The sequence below is a fragment of the Hemitrygon akajei genome, chromosome 10 (genome assembly GCF_048418815.1).
Source record: "Hemitrygon akajei chromosome 10, sHemAka1.3, whole genome shotgun sequence".
NCBI lineage: Eukaryota > Metazoa > Chordata > Chondrichthyes > Myliobatiformes > Dasyatidae > Hemitrygon > Hemitrygon akajei.
In genome coordinates this window covers 127445926-127468932 of record NC_133133.1, presented here as the reverse complement: position 1 = coordinate 127468932, position 23007 = coordinate 127445926, and the positions used below count along the sequence as shown (strand labels likewise).

Genomic DNA, 23007 nt, shown 5'->3' with positions numbered 1-23007 from the left:
ACTACACAGAGGTCACAAAAGAGGAGAAGAGAAGCTGAGGCTTGCTGTTGAAGAAAAGCGCACTCACCAAAAAAACAGCACCAAGACAACACTGGAGGACAGCACCTTCAAGTGCAGCTGCTACAGGCTAGACTGTCATTCCTGTGTGGGCCTCTACAGCCACAACAGACGCTGCTCTACCAACACAGACTGAAGCAAGACTTTCCAGGTGCAGATCCATGGTCTCGCGAGACTAACGGATGCCATCATCATCATTACTTGAAATCAAGGGTCTTTTCATAATTTATTACTTAATCTTTCTTACCAAGGGTTTGATACAGCGTTCAGAAATCCAGATTCATCTGAACTACATCTGGTTTTTGTTTAACTCAGTGAGGCCAGAATTTGATGTTAATAATCTCACCTCCCTCCTACTTGTCTGCCAAGGCCTACATCACATCAATGTGCCAAAGTGAAAATATCAAAGACCATGTTAGAAAAGGTTACAATAGACCTTGAAATGCAGAATAATAAAGTAAAGGATACTGCAGCATTCAAAATGCTGTAGCTTAAATTATAATTCCAATTATAGACATACATTCTTCCACTGATCCTTCTTAATTACATCTATTCCAAAGAGAATTATTATCTGGGTGATTATTATTATTAGTTCCCCTGAGTCCTTTTGAAGTAAACCCTGCTATTTGGTGCTGTTACTGAAACAATTAAATTTTCTTAGTTGCAGGTGTATCAGTGATTATAATCATTTAAAATGCAGCTTCGCCTTTCTTTTGCATTCCCCATGGCACAGTGTTCTGCTGACATGCAACACTGCCAAATCCAAGAACCTTTTACTATAAGTCCATGTACATTTCTAGATGTAGGATAACTGACATCTAACAAACACACACACACACACACACACACACACACACACACACACACACACACACACACACACACACACACACACACACACACACACACACACACACACACACACACACACACACACACACACACACACACACCCCAACGTGGCAGAGAACATGTTGCTCCTGAGTCTCCATCAGTGTAAAGAATTTAATATATCAGTAATATGTGAGTAATATTGTGAATATACTGTTTGATTAAGCATTCCTTGTCTGTTTACATAATTCATTATGTGTTATATGTAAAACTATGTGAATGGCACACGTCAATACACCATCACATCATATTTGAGCACCTCACTGAAGCAAAGCTAAACGTACACGAGTTATCCTCAACTCGCATGTTTTTCTTTCAATTAGTTTTAGAGTTATAAAACACAATGATCAGGATCTTTTGATTATCTCAACTCATTTTTCCTAATATATTAGGTTGTCAAATGCATTTCTCTTAAAAATAAATTTAAAAGGCAACGTCATAGATTCCCCCAGGAGAAAGCTGTCAATTACCAATTCTGAATTATACTTTTCTATAAAACCCACCCAGCCAACTTCCAACAAGCCAGAAGCTGCACCTAGATCTATTTTGTACTCTAAAAACTATCCATAATTGCAATGTAAACAGCTTTTCAGGAGCTGTGGAAGAATACCATTATGTTGTTCAGTATTTTTTCTATAAATGTACTAACCAATAATCAGTCACTTCTCTTTAATCAGTTTTAAAGTTACCTGAAGTGAATGAACACATGCAACTTCAATCTTGATGAAGTTCAATCATTTTTCGTTCCCAGGTCCCACTAGTGCATTAGATTTTGATCATACCTTCTTAGTCGAGCACAATTTCAGCCTCTCTTAACTCTCACCCTTTCACAAGTATAATTTAGGTTCCCTTTGACCCAACTGTTCCATCTATTTAAACTTATTTTATTTAATCTGACTTTTTTAGGTTCTATTGAAAGGTCATTGATCTGAAGCTTTAATTCTGCATTTGCACTTGTACAGGCTGATTGACCAGCAGGGTATTTCCAGCCTTTCCAGTATTACACCTTCATTTTATGACCTCTGGTGATTAACCTTTGTGTCAGTTGGTAGTTTCTACAAATCCTCCTAGTAAGCTAACATCTCTGCTCACAAGACAACGTGGCTCAGTCACAAATTGGTAACAAGTGTTCAGAGACAACCAGTAGAGCTGCTGTCTCACGACTCCAGTGACCCAGGTTCAGTCCTGACCTTGGCTGCTGTCTGCGATTATTCTGAATGCATGTGTTTTTTCCCAGCTGCTCCAATTTCACCCAAGCGCATGTAGGATGATTGATTAATTGGGTGGGAGGGAGCTGTTGCTTTGTCACTTGGTATGTTCTGTTTTGCTGTGCTCTGCTTTGTTCTACAGAGCACTGTGGGTATGCTATGTTGGCGCCAGAATGTGTGGTGACACGCGGGCTGCCCCCAGCACGCCTTCAGGTGTGTTTTGTTTGTTAACACAAACAATACATTCATTCTATATTTCTGAATCCAATTGGCCACTGTAAATTGTCCATAGTGTGTAGGTGAGTGGCATAAACTGGAGGGAATTCGTGGGAATGTGGGGAGAACAGGATGTCATTGATGGTCAACAGACTCAGTGGGCTGAATAGCCTGTTTCTGTGCCGTCTGTCATTGTTGCTCCGTAGAAAATCACGGTAGGGAGTTACCCATGACTGCTGCAGCCCCAAAGTCACAGAATTATGCCTGTGTATAGTTATCTGGAATTTCCCCACTGACTGCTCTCGATGGACCATGCAAGTTTCTGTAGAGCACCCCAGATTTAACTGCCGAGGAATAAACATTGGGTGAATTCAAAGATTAATTATGAGGCTGGTTCTGGCAGTTTGTGCTGGCTTAGAGTTTCTCTCACATGTTTGAGTGTGACACAGGAAGTAAAGTGAAGAGGAATCCAAAGTAAATCAGAACAGAATAGTGAAATACATTACTGATACTTCAATAACAAAAGGAAGTTTAGGGAAGGAATGGGCCAATAACGAATAGAGAAGAGATTATCACAGGCAACAACAGAGAGATAGTGGAGAAATCAAATCATTAGTTTGCTTTAGTATTTTCATGGAGCTCAAACTCATGCATATTACATTTGAAGATGATGTAGACCATAAGATAAAGGTGCAGACTTGGGCTACTTGGCCCATTGTGTTTGTCATTCAATTATGGCTGATTTATTATCCCTCTCAACCCTGTTATCCTGCCTTCTCCCAATGACCTTTGATGGCCTTACTAATCAAAAACTTATCAATGTCTGCTTTAAATATACCCAAATGACTTGGTCTTCACAGCCATCTGTGGCAGTGAATTCCACAGATTCACCAGCCTCTAGCTAAAGAAATTCCTCTTCATCTCTGTTCTAAAGACAATCATCTCTTCTGAGTTTGTGACCTCTTGTTCTAGACTCACCCATGAGAGGAAACATCCTCTCCAATATATGTTCGTGTAAAATGGGAAAAAAGCAATCTATTGTCATTCAGGGGATATAAGGGTGGATGTCATTCCTGGCACTTCATAAATTGATGTTCGCTTTCATTGAGTTTCAACATGTGGTAAAAGTTTCAAACAACTTCTGGATTGGATCTACATTGTAGGTCAGGCTCTGGGGCTAAAACTCTTGAGCCGCGGACTCCAGCCCTATTCCTGAGAAAATGCAGCACTCTGAGAAAGGCAGTACTGAGGGAGCACCATATTATGGCAAGGAAAGTAATGAGGGAGCACTACACTGTGTGGAGACAGTACTGAGAGAGCTCCACACTGAGATAGCACTACAGTGTAGGGAGAAAACAGTACTGAGGGAGCTCTGCAAAGTGGGAAGAGAACGGTACTGAGGGAGCTCTGCACTGTGGGGAGAGGAAAATTCTTAGGGAGTACTAAATTGGGAGGAGAGGACAATACTGAGGGAGCTCTGCACTGGGGAGAGGAAAGTACTTAGGGAATACTAAATTGTGAGGAGAGGACAGTACTGAGGGAGCTCTGCACTGTGGGGAGAGGGCAGTACTGAGGGAGCTCCACAATGTGGGAGGGCAGAACTGAAGGAGCTCTGCACTGTGAGGCGAGGACAGTACTGAGGGAGCTCCATAATGTGGGAGGCCAGTACTGAGGGAGCTCTGCACTGTGAGGAGAGGACAGTACTGAGGGAGCTCTGCACTGTAGGAAGTACAGTCCCAAGGAAAGATTACTGACTCAAAACATTAACTCAGATGTTGTCTGAGTGTCTCCAACTTTTTCTGTTTTGTGAAACATCTAGTTGGTGCCTAATCATTGGTGTCACACAAAGGAAAAAAGTTACAAATGTTCAAAGTTAATCATTTCACTGTCAGGGAGTATGGCAGGACTTCTTCAAGGCAGTATCCTTGGCCCAACCATCTTCAGCAGCTTCATCAATGATCTTCCTTCAGGCCTATAGTCAGTGTGAGGATGTTCACTGGTAATTGCAGAATATTCAGTCTCATTTCCAAATGAAGGACTCCATGCTGGGAGATAGCAAGACATAGAACACGTGCAGTAACCTGACCATTACACCGCTGCCAGAAGCGCTGTAGATAAAAGGGCTGGGTATTGGCTGGGGCTCCTGTAGAACAGATTGATTCATGGTTGCTGGTGTAAATCAGAGGCTGCGTAACCTCTGGTAAGTGACTCACTTCCTGACTCCCAAAAGCTTCAGGCCTTACACAAGGCCCACACCAGGAAGGTGATTAATATATAAGCAACATGTACAAAATCCTGAACCAGAGCGCTTGGGGGAAACCCACACAACTACAGGGGGTACTGAATTGTTATTTTTCATGTAGTTCTACTAACCTATGCTTGCTTATATTTTTATAGGATCACCTATATACATGTAATTATTCAGTGAATTTTCCAGTAGTTGCAGTACAGTTGCATCTGCATTTTTCTAGAAGCTTCTTATTTTTCTGTAGCAGGTGTTACAGCACGTGAATCTGTCTATTTTATAGGTTGTTATCACTGGATTTTTTTGTGATCTCTAGTCTGAGGGTGAGATGACCACAAATGTTTTTTCCTTTTTTTTGTTCTCCCTTGTTCATTTTCGGCTCTTGCAACACTTAATAAAGCAATCATAAGCAACCCGTTTCATGCCTCTTTCTTGACTTCTGAAGAACCTTTGGATCACAAGCAGGATAAAGGGGAATCGGTGGGTGTTGTGTACTTGGATTTTCAGAAGGCTCATGACAAGGTGCCACACATGAGGCTGCTTAACAAGAAAAGAGCCCATGGTGTTACAGGAATGATACTAGAATGGATAGAGCATTGGCTGATTGGCAGGAGGCACAGAGTGGGGATAAAGGGAGTCTTTTCTGATTCCCCTCTGCCATCAGATTTCTGAATGGACATTAAACCCATGAACACTACCTCACTAAGTTTTTATTTCTTTTTGCATTACTTAATTTAAAATTTTTAATAGATATGCTTAATGTAATTTACAGTTCATTATTATGTATTGCCTTGTACTGTACTGCATATAAACAAATTTCACCACATAGCCAGTGATATTAAATCTGAATCTGGCTGCCAGTGACTAGTGGTGTTCCGCAGGAGTCAGTGTTTCGACAGCTTTTTACATTGTATTTCATTGATTTGGATGACAGAATTGCTGGCTTTGTGGTGAAGCTTGTATACGATATGAAAATAGGTGAACGGGCAGGTAGTGTTGAAGAAGCAGAGAATCTGGAGAAGGACTTGGACGGATTAGGAGAATGGGCAAAGAAAGGGGAATTGGAATGCAGTCTCGGGAAGTGTAAGGTTGCGCATTTTGGTAGAAGGAATAAAATTACAGTTTATTTTCTAAATGGGGAGAAAATTCAAGAATCCAAGGTGCAAAAGGACCTGGATTTCCTAAAGATTAATGTGCAGGTTGAGTCATTGGTAAGGAAGGCAAATGCAATGTTACAGTTTTGGGCCCCTTGTTTAAGAAGGAACATGCTGACATTAGAGAGGGTACAAAGGAGGTTCACAAGAGGCGCTAAATGGCGACTCCTTTGCTTGTCGGAGTGGACTGAAGCAGAGTGGGTCAGCTTTGGCTCAATCAGGCTTTGGCAAGAACAGGCAGAGGCGAGGTTTGAACGGGGCATAACTGCGCAAGCGCGTGAAAATTGGCCTGAGATCAGCAGGGAAATTTAAAAAGTGAGCAGAGGCTGAGTACGAGCTTCACTCCAGGAGAGGTAAGGCTGAGTAAGCTCCTTCAATTAATCTAATTAGCTTAGGAGTAGATAATGGAGGCAGCAGTTAGGGCAGTTGAGTGCTCTGTTTGCAGTATGTGGGAAGTCAGGGTGAGCACTGTTGTCCCTGATGACTACACCTGCGAAAGTTGCATCCAGCTGCAGCTCCTGACAAACTGTGTTAGGGAACTGGAGCTGGATGAATTTCAGATCATTCGGGAGGCAGAGGCAGAAATAGACAGGAGTTTCAGGAGATAGTCACCCCTAGGAGTCAGGAGACAGGTAGTTGGGTGACTGAAAGGAGAGGGAAGGGGAATGGACAGGAAGAGCAGAGCACCCCTGTGGCTGTTCCCATCAACAATAAGTATACTGTTTTGGACACTGTTGGTGGGGACGACCTACCAGGGACAAGTTGCAGTGGTTGCGTCTCTGGCACCAAGACTGGACCCTCAGCTCAGAAGGGAAGGAGGGAAAAGAGAAGAGCAGTAGTGATAGGGGATTCAATAGGGGGACAGATAGGAGGTTCTGTGGAAGAGATCGAGAATCCGGGATGGCCTCCCTGGTGCCAAGGTCCGAGATATCTCAGATCGAGTTCTCAGAATTCTCAAGAGGGAGGGTGAGCAGCTAGATGTTATGATCCATGTAGGGACCAATGACGTGGGTAGGAAGAGTGAGGAGGTCCTGAAAGGTGAGTTTAGGAAGCTAGGTGCCAAGTTAAAGGGCAGGACCTCCAGGATAGCAATCTCAAGATTGCTACCAGTGCCACGTGCAGGTGGGTTTAGAAATAGTAAGATAGTGCAGATCAACACGTGGCTGAAGACATGGTGCAGGAGAGAGGGCTTCAGACTTATAGATAATTGGGCAGTTTTTCAGGGAAGGTGGGACCTGTTCTTGCGGGATGGGTTACATCTAAACTGGAGGGGGACAAATATTCTTGCAGGTAGGTTTGCTAGAGAGGCTCCAGTGGATTTAAACTAGATACGAGGGGGGAGGGGAACCAGACTGTAGGAACAGATGTATGGGAGAAGGAAGAAAAAGAAGACAGTAAAGTTATTTGTACTGTTAGAGATAAACAGAGAGAAAGAGGTGGAGAATTTCTTAAATACATTTATTTTAATGCTAGGAGCATTGTAAGAAAGGTGGATGAGCTTAGAGCATGGATTGATACCTGGAAATATGATGTTGTAGCTATTAGTGAAACATGGTTGCAGGAGGGGTGTGATTGGCAACTAAATATTCCTGGATTTCATTGTTTCAGGTGTGATAGAATTGGAGGGACAAGAGGGGGAGGTGTTGCGTTGCTTGTCAGAGAAAATATTACAGTGGTGCTCTGGCAGGATAGATTAGAGGGCTCGTCTAGGGAGACTACTTGGGTGGTATTGAGGAATGGGAAAGGTGTAGTATCACATATAGGGGTATATTATAGACAACCTAATGGGGAGCGAGAATTGGAGGAGCAAATTTGCAAGGAGATAGCAGATATTTGTAGTAAACACAGGGTTGTGATTGTGGGAGATTTTAATTTTCCACACATAGACTGGGAATCCCATACTGTAAAAGGGATGGATGGTTTGGAGTTTGTAAAATGTGCGCAGGATAGTTTTTTGCAGCAATACATAGAGGTACCAACTAGAGAAGGAGCAGTGTTGGATCTTCTGTTAGGGAATGAAATAGGTCAGGTGACAGAGGTATGTGCTGGGGAGCACCTCAGGTCCAGTGATCACAATACCATTAGTTTCAATATAATTAAGGAGAAGGATAGGACTGGACCCAGGGTTGAGATTTTTGATTGGAGAAAGGCTAACTTTGAGGAGATGTGAAAGGATTTAGAAGGAGTGGATTGGGACAATTTGTTTTATGGGAAGGATGTAATAGAGAAATGGAGGTCATTTAAAGGTGAAATTTTGAGGGTACAGAATCTTCATGTTCCTGTTAGGTTGAAAGGAAAGGTTAAAAGTTTGAGAGAGCCATGGTTTTCAAGGGATATTGGAAACTTGGTTAGGAAAAAGAGAGAGATCTACAATAAATATAGGCAGCATGGAGTAAATGAGGTGCTCGAGGAATATAAATAATGTAAGAAGAATCTTAAGAAAGAAATTAGAAAAGCTAAAAGAAAATACAAGGTTGCTTTGGCAAGTAAGGTGAAAATAAATCCAAAGGGTTTCTACAGTTATATTAATAGCAAAAGGATAGTGAGGGATAAAATTGGTCCCTTAGAGAATCACAGTGGACAGCTATGAGTGGAGCCGAAAGAGATGGGGGAGATTTTGAACAATTTCTTTTCTTTGGTATTCACTAAGGAGAAGGATATTGAATTGTGTAAGGTAAGGGAAACAATTAGGGAAGTTATGGAAACTATGATGATTAAAGAGGAGGAAGTACTGGTGCTTTTAAGGAATATAAAAGTGGATAAATCTCTGGGTCCTGACAGGATATTCCCTAGGACCTTGAGGGAAGTTAGTGTAGAAATAGCAGGGGCTCTGACAGAAATATTCCAAATGTTATTAGAAAGGGGGATGGTGCCGGAGGATTGGTGTATTGCTCATGTGGTTCCATTGTTTAAAAAGGGTTCTAAGAGTAAACCTAGCAATTATAGGCCTGTCAGTCTGACGTCAGTGGTGGGTAAATTAATGGAAAGTATTCTTAGAGATGGTATATATAATTATCTGGATAGACAGGGTCTGATTAGGAACAGTCAGCATGGATTTGTGTGTGGAAGGTGATGTTTGACAAATCTTATTGAATTTTTTGAAGAGGTTACGAGGAAAGTTGACGAGGGTAAAGCAGTGGATGTTGTCTATATGGACTTCAGTAAGGCCTTTGACAAGGTTCCGCACAGAATGTTAGTTAGGAAGGTTCAATCGTTAGGTATTAATATTGAAGTAGTAAAATGGATTCAACTGTGGCTGGATGGGAGATGCCAGAGAGTAGTGGTGGATAACTGTTTGTCAGGTTGGAGGCCGGTGACTAGTGGTGTGCCTCAGGGATCTGTACTGGGTCCAATGTTGTTTGTCATATACATTAATGATCTGGATTATGGGGTGGTAAATTGGATTAGTAAGTATGCAGATGATACTAAGGTAGGTGGCGTTGTGGATAATGAAGTAGGTTTTCAAAGTTTGCAGAGAGATTTAGGCCAGTTAGAAGAGTGGGGATGAACAATGGCAGATGGAGTTTAATGCTGATAAGTGTGAGGTGCTACATTTTGGTAGGAATAATCCAAATAGGACATACATGGTAAATGGTAGGGCATTGAAGAATGCAGTAGAACAGAGTGATCTAAGAATAATGGCGCATAGTTCCCTGAAAGTGGAATCTCATGTAGATAGGGTGGTGAAGACAGCTTTTGGTATGCTGGCCTTTATAAATCAGAGCATTGAGTATAGGAGTTGGGATGTAATGTTAAAATTGTACAAGGCATTGGTAAGGCCGAATTTGGAGTATTGTGTACAGTTCTGGTCACCGAATTATAGGAAAGATGTGAACAAAATAGAGAGAGTACAGAGAAGATTTACTAGAATGTTACCTGGGTTTTAGCACCTAAGTTACAGGGAAAGGTTGAACAAGTTAGGCTTTTATTCTTTGGAGCGTAGAAGGTTGAGGGGGGACTTGATAGAGGTATTTCAAATTATGAGGGGGATAGATAGAGTTGACGTGGATAGGTTTTTTCCATTGAGAGTAGAGGAGATTCAAACAAGAGGACATGAGTTGAGAGTTAGGGGACAAAAGTTTAGGGGTAACACGAGGGGGAATTTCTTTACTCAGAGTGGTAGCTGTATGGAACGAGCTTCTAGTAGAAGTGGTAGAGGCAGGTTTGGTGTTGGCATTTCAAGTAAAATTGGATAGGTATATGGACAGGAAAGGAATGGAGGGTTATGGGCTGAGTGTGGGTCAGTGGGACTAGGTGAGAGTAAGCGTTCGGCACGGACTAGAAGGGCTGAGATGGCCTGTTTCCGTGCTGTAATTGTTATATGGTTATCTTCGGATACAGCTCTACTTCCATCTTTAATATCTTTATTTTTCCCTTTCAGGGTTCTTTTGAAGACCCTGACCTGGATTTACATGCAGACTTCGGTTCTTTGCAGGAATGGGACCCGTTCTCTAGGTTTCAGGACTGACCATTGTTCGGCACACCAACGGTTTGGTCTGAAAGTCAGCCTCATGTTTGGAAGCCTAAGATCTCGGGGCTCTGGAGACGGGCGGATTGAGGGTCAGTGTCACGGCAGGAGACTCGTGTGTCATCAGGGAGGCCAGAAAAGCTTTGGCTATGGGCCTGAAGACCCGAGATCTTTGCGAACTTCAGGCACAGAGATCGTAAAAAGCGACGAAATGGACTTTGAAACATGGTAAACCAGCGGATTGTTGTTATGTCTCCCGCTCTCTGTGAAAATGGGGGAACCTCCCTCTCCCTTATTAGGGAAAGAGAGAACCTGTGGTTTGTTGAATGCTGGTTGAAATGCGATAGTCTTTGAGGTAACTGCAAGGTCTGTGTCTTTGCTATCACCTAGCTCGTGCTTGTGCGGGTGCGCTTTTTATTTGCTGGTTGGGGAGGTGGTGTTGTTACCTTGCTGCCACTTACGCACAGGAGGGGGAGCTAGGGAGACTTTGGGGTTTGCACATTTAATTGTCATTCATTTTTTGGGGCACTTCCCTGTTTTTGCGAAGAAAAAGCATTTCAGGACCCCCTGGCTGGGTCGCCCGGGTGAGAGTGTCTGATGATTAAAGACCTGAAACATCCTACGACCCCGGGTTCATCACTGAAGACGTGTCCAAGTAGCACCAGAAGGTGTATTCTACAACTATATATTTCTCTGACATTAAATTGGACCTTTGAACCTTTGAAGAATGATTCTGGGAATAAAAAGCTTATCATACGAAGAGTGATTGATGGACCTGGGCCTATACTCACTGGAATTTAGAAGGATGAGGGGGGATCTCATTGAAACCTGTTGAATATTGAAAGACCTAGATAGAGTAGATGTGGAGAAGATTTTTCCTATGGTGGGGGAGATGAGGAGGAATTTCTTTAGCCAGAGGATAGTGAATCTGTGGAATTCATTGCCACAAGTGGCTGTGGAGGCCAAGTCATTAGGTATGCTTAGAGTGGAGCTTGATAGGCTCTTGATTAATCAAGGCGTGAAAGGTTATAGAGAGAAGGCAGAAGAATGGGGATGAGAGGGAAACGGATCTGCCATGATGAAATAGTATGCAGATTTGATAGGCCAAATGGCCTAATTCTACCCTTATGTCTTCTGGTCTTATGGTCTAAAAGCATCAAGATCCAGCAAAGGAGAATGTGAAAACTTCATGTAGACAGCATCCAATGTCAAGATTGAACCCAGGTCATTGGAGCTGTGAGACAGCAATACTACAATTAGTGTCTCTGGGTCACCATTAGTGTGTGACAAAGAAGTTCCAGTGTGACTGAGTGTGTTATGGTGTGGTGTATCAAGGTCTAGGTATGGCAAAGGTTTAATCTTGAAACTTTAAGACCATAAGATGTAGGAGCAGAAAGAATGAAAGACAGGAATGGCATGCTATAAACTGTATTGAGTTGCTATCGACATCGAAAAATGAGTTGAGACACTCTCTAATCACTAGGCTCAGGAAACTAGAAAGGACTGCACTGCACAGATAAGTAGTTCCAGGTTTAATAGCACACACAAAATGGTGGAGGTACTCAGCAAGTCAAGAAGTATTGCTGGAAGGAATAAACCGTTGACATTTTGGGCCAAGATTCTTCAAGAGGACTGAAGGTAGAAGATGGTTGTGGGAGGGAAGGGGTATAAGCTGGCAGATGATAGGTGAGATCAGGTGAGTAGGAAGGTGAGGTAGGGGGTTGATGCGAGAAGCTGGGAGGTGATTGTCACTCAGTTTGGATATGGCCCAAGTGCGGAGTGAGAGACATTGAAGCAGGTCACTAGTTCACAGACTTTAATGCGAGCAGTGTTAAAGAGGAAAGAAAACAATAAACATAAGGCCAAACAGTGCCGCTAACTAAAACTCTCAAATGGAAAAGTGAAAGCTACACTGCGGCTAAAAAGAACAACTAAAATATAAAATGAATACCACGAGTCTTCAGAGTCAGTTGACAGTCCAATTTCTCAGGCAAGACCAAATGCAAACAGGCAGCAAAGCATTGCTGTGCTGTGTCCAAGTCTCGACAAGCACTACGATGACAAGTAAGGAGTTAAATACTATCACATGAAATAATAGTTAGCTGACATGTGCATTTTCACAAGCGCAATTGCCGTATCTACTGTGCTGCCGAATCCGTGGATGTGACAGGGATAGGTGGAAGAGGTAAGGGACTGAAGGAAAAGGAATCTAATAGGAGAGGACAGCAAACCGTGGAAGAAGGGAAAGGAGGAAGGGAACCAGAGGAAGTTGATAGGCAGATAGGAAGAAGCGAGGGGAGACACTAACCAAAATGGGGAATAGTGAAAGAGAGAAGGGAGAGAGCTTAGTAATTTCCAGGAGTGTAGAGAATGTTCATGGCATCAAGTTAGATGCTACCCAGACAGAAAATGAAGTATTGCCTCACCTGGAAGGATTGATTAGGGCCCTGAATGCTGATGAGGGAGGAGCTGTAGGGACAGGTGTGGCACATGTCACACTTGTAGGTGTAAGTGCCAGGTGGAAGTTCACTGGGGAGGGATGAGTGGACAAGGGAAAGGAGACACATAGAGAGCGACACAAAAAGCGGGTGTGGGGGGAGGAGGGAAAGATATACCTGGCCAGAAAGCCAGGTGATACAGGTGGCTATGGTACTTAGGGAAATACAACTTAGCACCTTATTCATAGTCTCTCTCCCAGGTAGTTGTGGGTGGGTGTGAGACTGATATCCCATCCACATGGTCAGACCTTTCAGAGCAATCCATCCAAAGATGGCCATCTGAAGAGGCAATTGAAGACCATTCCTAGAATGATATGCCAGCAATACTCAAAGCCTTCCAAAGCTGATGGTTACTAATTAATAAACACAAAATATCTCCTTGGTAAATCAACCTCAATAAGAAAAAGCCACGGTACTGGTGACACACAAGTGATCCCTTGCAGTCCAGTTGGGTTATCTCCAGCGTTGAAGCCTGTATTTATAAGGTGCGTTGAAGGATCAGTGCAAAAGGAGGAAATGTGCTGCTTTCCACTCAGAGGTGGTCACAAAATGAGGCTGAATGTTTTTCTTGAGAGTGGGACCTAGTGCATGGTGCTCCTTTGATTGATTTTCTTCTTGATGAAGTGGATTTGCTGGAGCAAAATGGCCGTCAATGAGATCACCAAAATCTGGAAATGAGGAAAAGTCAAAGTGTAAATCATTGTTCCCTGCTTCTAGTTTCTTCTGATGAAGCTCAGTGTTACGGGGGCAAGGGTCCAAGGGAATCGACTAACTTGACCTGGTAAACTGCGCTTTTAACCACAAGCTAACAAGCTCAGTCTTCACACATACGTATGGGTCTTGATCGGGAGAGATCAATCCAGCTAATTTCCACACCTGCCATGTCTTCTGTATGATAATAAGAGCACACTCTCCCTCACTGTGTCATGTGAAAGCCAAACATAAAATCTATTTCTATCTCCACAGGTGCTGCCTGACCTGCTGAGTGTTTCCATTATTTTATGCCTTTTTAAAATCTGAACCAATCCTTGTTCCCCCCCCCAACCCCCATTCAGCATCAGAAACATAGGGACCAATCTCCAAACCCATTGGCTGAGATCCAATCCACTAATTCACCAGGCCATGAGATCAATGTACTCAGATCTTTCACACAGATGATTGAACTCAAAGCTGAGTTTGCTGAGGACAGGAAGATAGGAGGCATTGTAAGCAGTGTAATTAGCAGCATTCAAACAAGTACATATTAGTTGCTCAAGTTAATGGGTGAATGAATTACACTACAGGCCAACATGAATCATTCATTTGGGACTTAGCAGTGATAGATAAGAATAGAAAAATAAAAGCAGTTAAGGTTCTAGTTTGATTTGAGGGCACATGTATCACTCGTGTAATGGCAGCATGGAATATAATAAAAATAGTTTAATATATTTTATTTCAACAAGACTGAGGTATAAGGGGTGGACGTTATACTGGTTATATCCCCTGAGCAGTGGGAGAAAGCCCATGAGATTCACCCCAATCCACAAAGCTGAAAGGAAAAATTCTACCAGAGAATTCGGAGCTGATTTAGCAGAATGATACCTGACCCTCTCACGGTTATATTAGCAGACATTACACAAACGAAGATTATATCCCCATAAAATTTAGAATATGATGCTTTCAAAATATTAAAGAGAATATTAGAGGTAGTTAGAGAGAAAAATATTTCTGCAGTTGAAAAACTAACAGACTGCAGATGCTGGAAATTTGAAATAGAAAACAGTAAATGTTGGAAACACTCAACAGAGAGCAATGATCTTTCAAGTCAAAGGCCCTTCTTCAACCATGAAAATATCTGTTTCCCCTTCCATGGATACTCTCTGATCTGCTGATTGTTTACAGAGTTTTCTGTCTTTTTACTAAATATCTTCAGCTGATGGGGAACTTATGGTATTGTGCAAGCTTTGCAGTAGTGGATTTGTACACCCAAAGAATACTAGAAATGTGAAAGTCTTCAATGATGCAAGATCAGTGGTCAGAATACACTCAGTGGCCACTTTATTACGTACACCTGTACACCTACTTGTTAATACAAATATCTAACAGCTAATCATATGGCAGCAACTCAATGCATAAAAGCAAGCAAACAATGTCAAGAGACTCAGTTGTTCAGTCTGAGCATCAGAAAGGGGAAGAAATGTGATCTAAGTGACATTGATGGTGGCATGATTGTTGGCATCAGACAAGTGGTTGGAGTATCTCAGAAACTGCTGATATGTTGAAATTTTCATGCACAACAGTCTCTAGAATTTACAGAGAATGGTACAAAGAACATCAAGTGAGCAGCAGTTCTGTGTGTGAAAATGCATTGTTAATGAGAGGTCAGAGGTGAATGGCCATACTGGTTCAAGCTGACAGGAAAGTCACAGTGACTCAAATAACCACATGTTACAACAGTGGTGTGCAGAAGAGCATCCCTGAATGCACAACACATTGAATCTTGAAATGGATGCACTACAGCAGCAGAAGACCACAAACATACACCCAGTGACCACTTTGTTAGGTACAGGAGGTACCACATAAAGTGGCCATTGGGTGTAAACCCAGCAAAGGGTAGCTGATTATTAATCAATGGGATTAAAGAATAGGACAGTTGGGTGTATGGAATAAAACAAAAAATACATCAGGTCAGACCACATCTGTGGGTAGAGAAACAGAGTCAACATTTCAGTTGGGAGACCCTTCACCTGAACTGTAAAGGAGACTAGAGAACATTACATAAAGTCAGGTATGCAATCAGCCATGTTGGGAATATTAGGTGAGGTTAAATATTTACTCCTGTTTTCACTCCTCTGCAATGAGGTCAGGTTTTTGGCTAGATTGAGAAATTGGCCTAAGGAGATTCACCCTATGACTTGAGTCTTGACCTTACGACTTCAGTAGACTTGAAATTTACCTTGCTAGCTGTGCAATGAGTTAATGACCCATTCTGAGGAAGCCTCAGGTCACACAGCTCTTTAGTGCCACCAAGCTGAAGCTTTCAGATTCAGTCTGGTGATTTTTTTAAAATTAGGAAACAAAAGCTGTTTCAGTGCAGGTAATAATAGGATTAGCACACAGTGCCTCAGTGATGTCAGAGTTATGCTGCATACAGAAGGTCAGAAGATGTAAGAGTAAGGGAAGATGAAATGTGGGGATTTACTCTGCACTGTGAGGGTGAGTAAAAGATGCACTGCATCAGGGACTGAAACGAGAAATGATTTTAACAACGATGACATGCATATTCCTCGTTCTCCTTGCACAGGAAAACATCCCAAGCTCTCCACAACAGTGTTTTAATAAATTAATCCCAAGACACATTGGGAGATAATCATTCAGATAGCTACAAGTCTGGTCAAAGGCTTAAGTTTAACCATAACCCTTAGAGGAGAATAGAGAGAGAGAGAGATGTGAAGAGGCCTATGAGGGGATTCTGTCTCAGGGCCTTCGTAGCTGATAGAGGAGAAAAGATTTTGGGACCGATTTGGAGAGAAGCAAGCATTCCAAAGTTGTAAGAAGAGGTATTAAAAACAGGAAGGCAGAGGTTTCTGTGTTCTACAACTGTTTGACTCTCTGAGGTTGGCACGAGGATAACGTGAGGGAATCCATGGAATGATTTGAAAATGGATGGAAAGTTTTAAACTGACCTGCTTGACTGCTGGTTGGACAACAGGCCTAGGACGGTACTGTTGGATGACCTGACACAGGTTGAGTTAGCCCATGGGAAGCAGAGTTTTAAAAGTCTGGAGAGTAGCATTGAGGGTTTGGGGGGGTGGGGAAGCAGCCAAGGCTCTACAAGGCTGGCCAAGTTTAGGAATAGCAACAACACAGATGAGAGCTTCTGCTAAGATGATTTCAAAGTGATTAAGTGAAACATTTGAAAAAAAAGTAGAGATAGCCATGGTCTAATTAATTTTGAAGGTGAGGTAATAGCATTACAACATAAGAAACCCTGTCAATGTGTTCAGGTCCTTGACAGGAGCTTCTGTCTGCTCGTTCAAGTAAGGACTATTTGATGTCTGTAAATATACATTTGTTCTTCCAATGACTGTATGCGAGTGGGTACTCCTAGTAGCCCACACTGGTTCCTGAAGTTGCTAGTGAGCGATCAGTCTCCCAGTAGCTCAGGCTGCAGGAATTGTCAACATCACCTACACTGTGACTACTTCAAGATCAAAGCAGCCTGGGCATTCTCTCTGAGGGCAGTGAGTTTAGGTTGAGATTGGTGGATGATGGTAGTAGTCACCTTTAGTCACCTTTCTCACTGACACCTCCCTCATCTTTGGCTCCAGCACCACCAACCCCTCCCCTCAATGAAACATTGTTCTGCAGTTACTCAGTACAAGGCCCAAAATGGATCTTTGCAGTTTGGAAGGACCTGAATCAAACAAGGGGTGAGCAATCCTCTGCCAGATTTTCACATAATACCTCCCTAATAAGGGTAGACAATGGGTATGCCCCCTGAACCTAGACTACTCCCTCTGCACCATGTTGATTCTTAATTTCCTTCAGACTCCACAGATTCCTGTTCTCTGTATGATATGAGAGAGCATCCCCACATCAGCAATTACTGTCTGGTTTGGTGAAGCATCCTCTCACAATATATGAAAGCTGTCAGAGCAGGAAAAAAAGGCCATTGGCTGTATAGTCTACCATCACTACAGGGTTTGTATGCATCCAAGACAAGAAGCGGGCAGGCAAAAACATTGTGGGCACTACCCACCCTGCAAACTGCCTTTTCCAAAGCAGCTCCTGTCTAATAAGTGCTATAAGGCTATTAAACAAAAACTTCACACCATCTTAAAAGGTTCATCTCCCAAGCAGTTAATCTGATCAACCATTCTAGTTAGCCCCCTCCCTCCACCTCCACTCTATTACCTCAGTCCCTGCACTGCTCTGTAAACACTTTAAACCATGTTCTATCATGCTGTTTACATTGCAAATGCATGCTGGTATTTATGTATTTATGCACATTTTATTCCCTATCTGAACTTCAACCTTTAAACTTTAGTTTATATAATTCTTTATTTTTTATAATTATTGAATATTGTTTTATTTTGTTCGTATGTCGTGCCCTGACAAACACACCAGAGGGAATTCCTAATGCTTGTAGATTATATGCCAGATGACGTTGGTCATTGATCCTTGATGATATCCTACCCAGTTAAATCCAGTCTCCCCCTCCTCTCTGTGTCCTATACATCTCCCCTTTCCCTCCAATATTCAACTTGTTTTAATCCCACTCTAATTCTCTCCTCATACTGTGTAATGTCCATCTCCATCTTATTCTCTCCAGAATAATGTTACAGAACCAAATGTCCTTCAGACCACTGATTCTGTGTCAAGCACCCATTTACATTAACCCTATTTTATTTCCCCCAGACTCCCATTCATTCCTGCCTGTTTCAACCACTTAACCACACAATCAATCCATCACTTCTCATGTCCGCAGGACAAGGGAGGAAACCAGAGCACACGAGAGAAACTCATAAAGGCACAGGGAGAATATGCAAACTCCACACAAAGAGCACATGCAAATTCCACACAACCCCAGGGCTGCAGAAAAGGAGAAAGTCATGGAAGGATTGTCCACTGAGTCAGTGTGGATGGAAGTCAGAAACAGGATGAGGGCAATAACTCTACTGGGTGTTTTTATACACCCTTCCCCCCATAGTAACAAGATATTGAGGAGCAGACAGGGAGGCAGATTCTAATAATAATAGGGTTGTCGTGATGGGTGATTTTAACTTTCCTAATATTGACTGGCATCTCTTTAGAGCAAGGGGCTTAGATGTGGTGGAGTTTGTTAGGTGTGTTCAGAAAGGTTTCCTGGCACAATATGTAGATAAGTCAACTAGAGAAGAATCTGTGCTTGATCTGTTATTGGGAAATGAACCTGGTCAGGTGTCAGATCTCTCAGTGGGAGAGCATTTTAGAGGTAGTGATCACAACTCTGTCTCTTTTACCATAGCGCTGGAGAGGAATAGGAGCAGACAATTTGGGGAAACATTTAATTGGGGTAGGGAGAAATATGATGCTATTAGGCAGGAACTTGGAAGCAGATGTTCTCAGGGAAATACACAGCAGAAATGTGGCAAATGTTCAGGGAACAATTGCATGGTATTCTGCATAGGTATGTTCCATTGAGGTAAGGAAAGGATGATAGGGTAAAAGAACCATGGTGTACAAAGGATGTAGAAGCTGTAGTTAAGAAGAAAAGAAAAGCTTCCGAAAAGTTCAAGAAACTAGGTACTGATAGAGCTCTAGAAAGTTACAAGGTTGCCAGGAAGGAGCTTAAGAATTAAATTAGGAGAGCTAGATGGAGCCATGAGAAGGCCTTGGCAAGCAGGATGAAGGAAAACCCCAAGGCATTCTACAAGTATGTGAAGTGCAGAGGATGACACGTGTGAGAATAGGACAAATCATCAGTGGGAGTGGAAATGTGCATGGAGTCAGAGGAGGTAGTAGAGGTACTTAATAAATACATTGCTTCAGTATTCACTAGTGAAAAGGACCTTGGCAATTGTGGGGATGACTTACAGTGGACTGAAACGCTTGAGTGTATTGACATTAAGAAAGAGGATGTGCTGGAGCTTTTGAAAGGTATTAAGATAGATAAATCGCCGGGACCAGATAAGATGTACCCCAGGCTACTGTGGAAAGCAAGGGAGCAGATTGCTGAGCATCTGGCAATGATCTTTGCATCATCAATAGGGATACAAGAAGTACCAGAAGATTGGAAGGTTGCAAATGTTGTTCCCTTATTCAAGAAAGGGAGTAGAGATAATCCAGGCAGTTATAGACCAGTGAGTCTTACTTCAGTGGTGGACAAGTTATTGGAGAAGATCCTGAGAAGCAGGATTTATGAGCATTTGGAGAGACATAATCTGATTATGTATAGTCAGCGTGGCTTTGTCAAGGGCAGATCATGCCTTACAAACTTGATTGAATTCATTGAGGATGTAACAAAACACATTGATGAAGGTAGAGCATTGGAGGTAGTGTATATGGATTTCAGTAAGGCATTTGATGAGGTTCCCCATGCAAGGCTTATTCAGAAAGTAAGGAGGCATAGAATCCAGGGAGACCTTGCCTTGTGAATCCAGAACTGGCTTGCCCACAGAAGGCAAAGGGTGGTTGTAGATGGTTTGTATTTTGCATGGAGGACGGTGACCAGTGGTGTTCTGCTGGGATCTGTTCTGGGACCCATCCTCCTTGTGATTTTTATAAATGCCCTGGATGAGGAAGTAGAAGGGTGGGTTAGTAAGTTGCTGATTACACAAAGGTTGAGGGTGTTGTGGAAAGTCTTTGGGGTTGTCAGAGGTTACAGCGGGACATCAATAGGCTGCAGAACTGGGCTGAGAAGTGGCAGATGGAGTTCAACCCAGATAAGTGTGAAGTGGTTAATTTTGGTAGGTCAAATTTGAGAACAGAATATAATACTATTGTAAGACTCTTGGCAGTGTGGAGGATCAGCGAGATCTTATGGTTCATGTCCATAGGACACTCAAAGCTACTGCGCAGGTTGACAGTGTTGTTAAGAAGGTATATGGTGTGATGGCTTTATTCAACCATGGGGTTGCGTTCAAGAGCCATGAGGTAATGCTACAGCTATATAAGACCTTAGTTAGATCCCACTTAGAGTACCACGTTCAGTTCTTGTCACCTCACTACAGGAAGGATGTGGATACCATAGAGAGAGTGCAGAGGAGATATACCAGGATGTTGGCTGGATTGGAGAGCATGCCTTATGAGAATAGGTTGAGTGAACTTAGCCTTTTCTCCTTGGAGCGATGGAAGATGAGAGGTGACCTGATAGAAGCGTATAAGATGAGGAGAGGAATTGATCATGTGGATAGCTGGAGGGTTTGTTTTCCCCAGAGCTGAATTGGCTAACATGAGGGGGCCTAATTTTAAGGTGCTTGGAAGTAGGTACAAGGGGGATGTCAGAATTAAGTTTTTCACACAGAGAGTAGTGGATGTGTGGAATTCACTGCCAGCTAAGGTGGTAGAGGCAGATACAATAGGGATTTTTAAGAGACTCTAAGATAGGTACATGGGGCTTAGAAAAATATAGGGCTACACGGTAGGGAAATTCTAAGCCGTTTCTACAGTAGGCTACATGGTTGGCACAACATTGTGGGCTGAAGGGCCTGTAATGTGCCATAGATTTCTATGTTTCTATGTTTGTTTTCCTGCTGCTACCATCTCTGGGTTCCCTAGCCTGCTATTTCTGGCTTCAGGGCCTCTCTCTGACAATTCCTGCCAATGGATTTACACTCAATCACTGCCAACACCTCTTCTGAAGGAGTGGGTGTGGAGCAGTGGGGAGGTGTCTGTAAAGTTACTGGGACTAAGATCAGTGATATTGCAGAAACAAGTATACAAAGCACATCTTTCAAAGATACAGGCAGTGTGGTTCTGATGTAGACAGGTGCCAGCTGAATGAAGCTGGTGTGTGGTGAACAGAACCTGCAATGGGGGAAGGATTTGATCGAAAATCTGCAGATGCTGGAAGTCTGAGCAACACACATGAAATGCTGGAGGAGCTCAACAGGACAGGCAGCATCTATGGAAAAGAGTACAGTCGTCATTTCAGACCGAAACCTTTCGGCAGGATTCATTTGATTGTCTTGGCATCCAGTTGGAGGAAGGTTTGCACAATCCAGACTGGATGCAGGATACCATCAAACAAACTGCAGCTGCTGAGATTTAAAATAAAACAGAAAATGATGGAAATACTCAGCAGGTTGGGCTGCATCTGTGGGAAGAGGAGCGTTTCGGGTTAGAGACACTTTGTCAGGGAGACACGAGAAACTCATTAAACTGTGAGCATGGTTGGGGAGGGTGAATGTCTCTGATGGGCTAACACCAGGGTGACCACAGGATAAGTTGTAGACAAGGTTATCTGCTCAGCGAGTGAATGGGAAGAGTTTGACAGTGACAGAAGAATGTAGGAGTCACAAAATTCATCCCCAGCAGGCCAGGCTAGGCATGTCCTCAACTACCAGAGGGGAGAAGAAAAGAATGAAAAAAATTGGGTTAATATTACAGGTGGAAGAATGATACAGCAGTAATCAAGTTAGCTGAAGTTTCAGAATTCAATATTGAGTCCAAAAGTTTGCAATGTGCCCAGACACATTTGTGTTTGGATTCTTTTCTATGCTCTCCCTGTCAAACTGCTCCCATTCAGTCACTGACCAGATAACATTTTTATAGCTTATCCCTATGGTAAAAGCCGGTTTTATCAGAGAGAACATCCTACCCCACTCTTCCTACATCTTTACAAGCTTCGTTTGCCTTCCTTTCAGTTCTGGTGAAGGGTCTCTACCTGAATCATTTACTCTGTTTCTCTTCCCTCAGATGCTGCCTGATCTCAAGCTCAGTGTTTCTGGCATCTTCTGTGGGCGTAGGCTCAGCTGTGTGAGGATGTAAGGAGGGTCATGAAGGTGACAGAAACTAGGGCCGAGTTTCATCAATGCACATTTGGAACCTACACTATATCCTTGGAGGATGTTGCTGAGGGACAGATGTGAAATAAAGAAAATGAGGAAGCATCCTTGGGAACACCAGAACTGATAGTAGGAAAGGCAGCGATGCAAGGGAGAGAGAGTGAGATTGGAATCGGGATACTAAAGCAAGGCCCAGTTCAAGGGCAGAGCTGGAGCCTGGAAGGAAGCCCACAAGTGCAGCGCTGATGAAGTAAGAGAGATACAGACCTCGAGGAGAAGCTGGCCAAGAGCAATGCCACCAATCAGAAGCAGGTTTTTATGCCCCCAATGGACAATAGTGTTCAAACATCCATCAGTGTAGATCTTTTTCCGAGCCATCCAAAACTTGAGCTGCTGAGTCTCGTACCCACACATTGTGTTCAGCACCTATGGAGAAGAAAGCACAACTGATCGACATTTGTTAAAGAACTATCAAAGACTTTTAAAATCATTCAGTCCATAAAAGGGTCAGGGGGTTGCCTATGCAAACGTAATCTGTGTCCAGTGGCCCATGGCTACTGGGGGCTCCTGCTTAATATTTATCTCTAAAATGGGGCACCACAGTAGTGTGGTGGTTAGCATAATGCTATTATAGCACTAGCAACCTGGTTCAATTCCCGTCACTGTCTGTAAGAAGTTTATTTGCTCTCCCTGTGACCATGTGAGTTTCCTCTGCATGCTCTGGTTTCCTCCCACCATCCAAAGATGTACAGGTTAGTAGGTTAGTTGGTCACATGGGTGTAATTGGGTGGCTTGGGCAA

General features: G+C 42.9%; 1 protein-coding gene across 4 annotated transcripts in view; it reads right to left on the bottom strand.

Moving 5' to 3' along the window:
- Positions 1–12040: 12040 nt before the first annotated feature.
- LOC140734108 (tetraspanin-33) overlaps positions 12041–23007 on the bottom strand; it is a 42931-nt gene continuing 31964 nt past the window's right edge. For 3 of the 4 annotated variants that reach the window (XM_073057689.1, XM_073057688.1, XM_073057690.1), the window contains 3 exons: positions 22475–22633; positions 19849–19990; positions 12041–13405 (listed from right to left, as the gene is read on the bottom strand). In XM_073057689.1, the coding sequence (XP_072913790.1) occupies positions 13236–13405; positions 19849–19990; positions 22475–22633 (471 nt within the window). In that variant the 3' untranslated portion in view covers positions 12041–13235. The remainder of the gene's footprint in view (positions 13406–19848; positions 19991–22474; positions 22634–23007) is intronic. The other variant, XM_073057692.1, reaches the window with a different exon arrangement.